The 4,220-nt window shown below is 43.2% G+C and overlaps 1 protein-coding gene and 1 long non-coding RNA gene across 2 annotated transcripts in view; one reads left to right on the top strand and one right to left on the bottom strand.

Annotated features, from left to right (window-relative positions):
* The window catches only part of abcb7 (ATP-binding cassette, sub-family B (MDR/TAP), member 7), a 27,584-nt gene that overhangs the window by 14,481 nt on the left and 8,883 nt on the right, over nucleotides 1-4,220 (bottom strand). Inside the window, exons 5-8 of the mRNA XM_032527465.1 lie at nucleotides 3,954-4,086; nucleotides 1,887-2,155; nucleotides 1,174-1,262; nucleotides 891-978 (exon numbers count right to left, since the gene is read on the bottom strand). Coding sequence (XP_032383356.1) covers nucleotides 891-978; nucleotides 1,174-1,262; nucleotides 1,887-2,155; nucleotides 3,954-4,086 — 579 coding nt within the window. The remainder of the gene's footprint in view (nucleotides 1-890; nucleotides 979-1,173; nucleotides 1,263-1,886; nucleotides 2,156-3,953; nucleotides 4,087-4,220) is intronic.
* The window catches only part of LOC116696453 (uncharacterized), an 18,971-nt gene that overhangs the window by 10,129 nt on the left and 4,622 nt on the right, over nucleotides 1-4,220 (top strand). The window lies entirely within an intron of this gene.

Below are 4,220 nucleotides of genomic sequence, written 5' to 3'. Positions count from 1 at the left end.
GAGGACAGAAGTTGATCCACGTTTCCCAACTTTTTACCACAGCTGATAAATTACCTGGAATTCTTTCAGCGTATTGATAGCTGTCCTCCAGAGTGAACAGAAATGCGTCAATGGCAACGCCCTGCTATGCATGGCAACTGTGTGTTACAGTATACTTAGCAAAGGTCTGTTATCAAGAAATAACAGATCACAGAATATTTGAGAAAAAAGAAATGAAATTTGAATGGTAGTATAGAGGAAGATTGACAGCTCTACCAGACAATATGGAAGTAGAATATTCATAATCAATGTCAATTGTCTATTGACTATGACAATAATCATATTACAACATTTCACATCTCACAACAGGTTCCATGATCGCACTCCCAACTGGTTTATGTAGGCTTACGTTGGTGCTTACAACACTGCTTTATCATAACTAGAGAGTATGATAACCTTTAGGTAAACCTATTGCACAGATTGGCAAGTCCTTTCAGTCATACATTTCACTCCTCTCACATTTAGAAAGGTAATCAGAAAGTTGGTTTTTAGCTTGTACTTGTACTTGTTACGATAAGGAGTTTGTGCGTGAAAATTGTGAGAGTCAGAGAAAGAGAGACAGATGCATACATGGAGAGAGAGTCGGAAAGGTCTTTTGTTTGAGTAAAAGGCAAATTCTGACAGTGGCAATCACGCTAGTGAAATACTATTATCACGAGTAAATATTTCTTCAAGTCAATGCGCCTGTCTTAAGTAAATGGAAGAAAAAGACTGGAAAGAAGAAGAGAAAAGGGAAGGGAAGGATTGATGAAGGAAGGGGGAGGAGATGAGGAGGAGCTAAAGAAGAGTGTATGGTAGGTGTGTGTATGTGTGCCTGTATATGTGCGGTTGAGTGGGGGGTTGGATCTCACCTTAACAGTCTCATAGTTAAGGAGGGAGTCAATAGCTGCGTTGCCGGCTTCATTGTCTGCTTTGTTCATTTCTATCCGGAAACGTGTCCTGTGTGCAGAGACACGTCCACACACATAACACTTTAAGTACATACTATATGCCTGCCTATTAGTGAACATTGTTACTGTCAGTACAGACAGCCACAACATCATTTACTGAATCTTTTTCAAGTGATAACACACATAAGCAATAAAAACAACCAACTGAAATAGAGTCAGACACAGTACAAATCTCTGTTGTTACCTCCACTGAGTGATGAGAATGGTGAAGATGGTGTATGCTGATAAGGTACCCAAGGACACTGCTGCAAACTGTCCACCACACTTGTAATACTGCAGAAAGAAAAAAGCACAGACAAAACAAAAGCATCCTTTACATCTTTACATGCTGTGACTTAACGTCTTTGTGATAAAGAATCAAGCAACCACATCAGACCACCGGACTCCAACATTGGCGTCACAAGGCCTTTTGAGAATGTACTGTTTTTGACCATTCCACTATGAAATTGAGTGTTACAGATGGAGGGGAAACTACAAGAACTAATCGTGCTAATGCTTTAGGTATTTGGGCAATGGAGTCAGCCCTCATTACAGGCAAGCTGACATTATGGTCCAGAGTGGCATAATGGAATCACACTTTAGGCGAGGGGGGGGCATTAAGCTGCTACAAAGCATTGGGATTCATCATTGACGCTAATGGGCTCTGTGTTGCCACCAAAAGTTCATGGGGATTCATATTCCATTTAGAATGTAAATTAGACAATATTCCCAAAATTAATTTCCAGACAATCTGCTGTGAAGAGTGTCAAGGTGATGGAAGGTCCTGTGTGAACCGCAACAAGAAACAAGAAAAAGAAATAAAAGCCAGAGAATTGTAAACGTTTTTGGTAGCATCCTCCATTAATGTTGAAGCTTATGGTTAGCATCACTGTGCGTGGATGTCACCATGAGACTCACCAAGATGCCACTGACGAGGATCATCTCAAAGACTGTGGGTCCAAGATTGAAGACGAGCGCACTAAGGACAAATGAGATACCCCGTGTGCCGCGGTCGATGGCCTTGGACAGCGCTCCTGTCTGGCGGCTGAGATGGAAACCCAGATCCAGATTGTGCAGGTGGAGGAAGACGTTCTTGGCGATTCGTCGGATGGAGTTCTGGGCCACCTTGCCGAACACTGTGTTCCTCAGCTCGTTGAATAGGGCTGCACAAGCCCGTGAGGTGCCATCTGGGATAGCGGAGAAAATGGGAGAATTTAGCACACCTGCTGGGAAAAGCAGGAGGGCTGGGCTCTATGAAGAACATATCCTCATCCTAAACACTAAAAGGACTGTTACAAAGCTCTAAAGGGACACAAAGCAGCAAAACAAGAATGTGACCTTTCTTGTCTTGTAAGATGTAATACAGTATTGAAAGACAGACTATAACAGGTAGAGGTTTGTCAACTTCTCTTAAGTGAAGGCTTGTATGAGGTGGAGGGGAAGGTTTTTCCACATCACCTCTGGTCTGCAAAGCACTGCAGGGCTATAGCAGTAGCCGCCCCAAGCCTCTGTAATTAAAGAACATGAGGCTGTCTGAAACTACCATGGCAGGCCAGCACACTGCAGACAGGGGAGGGATGGTATGTAAGTGTACACAAGTGTGTTCAGTGTGTGGCGGGGAGCTGGCTACATGTGTGAGCAGAATACTTGAAGAGGGGGAGGAGGTTTTAATAACAGCGTAACAGAAATATTTGACTTTGGGTTGAGTCGATGAGCAGGCTTAATTGCACCACTGAGTCTAGACTTGTGTCTGGCTGATCTGTATGATGAGGCTAAATGCAAGCAACACAGCCTTTATTTAAGGTATTTTATTTTTATTTTTGCACAATATTATAGGAGTTTTTTTTAAAGAGGCTACCTAATTTGCAGCAAAAACCAAAGCAGTTCTATAAGAGTTAAAATCACCAATCTTATTCCAAGGAAGTCAATTATTTGATCTCTTACACTTCTCATAAGCTGTTATACAAGCAGATGGATAGCATGACAAATTAATACTGTGTTTGAATGACACGTGGCCTTCCTGTGGCGATTCCCCCGACTTGTGTGAATACACGACTTGTCAGCGGAGACCAAAGTCAGGGTAATAATCGCTCTGTCTGCTACTCTTCATAGGGCTGTAATGTGGCGTTAAATAGGAATGCTCATCTAATGAACGTGTCCACATCTGACAAGGTAGGATGAGCTATGCAACCTTTTCAGCCAAATTACACCCGTCACCACAGACTCCAAGCACCGGGCCTTGAGTGTCGCAAAGAGAGAACAACATTTTTTTTTTTTTATTTCCTTTCTTTAAGAGCATCCCCTTCATTCTTCCTCGTCATCTTAATTCTTCCTGTCTGGAGTCTTGTTCATGTGCTCCAATTATTCGACAGGCAGCATTAGTGTGCAAGACCTAAGTGGGCTCATTAAAATAAGTGGCTACAGAACTAAGTGTACATTGCATCTGAGCTCAGTCAAGGCCAGAGTGACTTGCAGTGGATGTCAGGTTCACAATATTCATTTATTTTTGCTCCTCATCAGCAGCTCACAGCAAAAAATACTCTAAGCAGGAAGAAACTTGACATTCACGCTACATGTCACCTCTTACCCCTCTTGTAGTCACAGGGGCCATTTGGACTAAGAGGGAAAAGAGAAGTGCTCTGAAGGGATGAAGTGAAAGAAACATCCTTGGCCTTTGCATAACGCAAAAAAAAGATTTCCAACCACTTTCAAAGGACATTAGCAATTTATTTCCCGCTGCTTTAAAATATATCCAGCTCTGTTTGCCTTGGGAGCACACAGGTATCATACTGCAAAGTCGTCAGCACGCACATGAGGGCTGCAAGGATTGACAGAAGTGAACTTGGAGCACATGATGTAAATAAGGTGAAGGAGCTGCATTGATATGAATGTGTTTGGAAAGGTCAGCCTGTAGATAATAGGCAGTCCCACAGTCCCCTCTGATGAGCGCGGCACCTGCTAGTGCAATACAAGTCTGGGACTCACAGGCAATCAGCATGGCCGTTGCCATGGTAGCCACAGTGCTTGGCGCGTCATTCAGGTTCAGCATGTGTCCCGACATCTGGTTAAGCTCGTCCACTGCATACTTAAACATGAAGGGCACCGTCACATTGGTTATCTGGAAAGGCAGAGGAGGAGGAAACATTAAGAGAGGAGGAGAAAGAAGACATATGCTCAATGTAGTCCTGTGACATTTTGCTAGTCCTCTCTGTGTGTGTGTGTGTGTGTGTGTGTGTGTGTGTGTGTGTGTGT

The sequence above is a fragment of the Etheostoma spectabile genome, chromosome 10 (assembly GCF_008692095.1).
Source record: "Etheostoma spectabile isolate EspeVRDwgs_2016 chromosome 10, UIUC_Espe_1.0, whole genome shotgun sequence".
NCBI lineage: Eukaryota > Metazoa > Chordata > Actinopteri > Perciformes > Percidae > Etheostoma > Etheostoma spectabile.
Note: the sequence above shows the minus strand (reverse complement) of the source record. Positions and strands in the feature narration are given on the sequence as shown.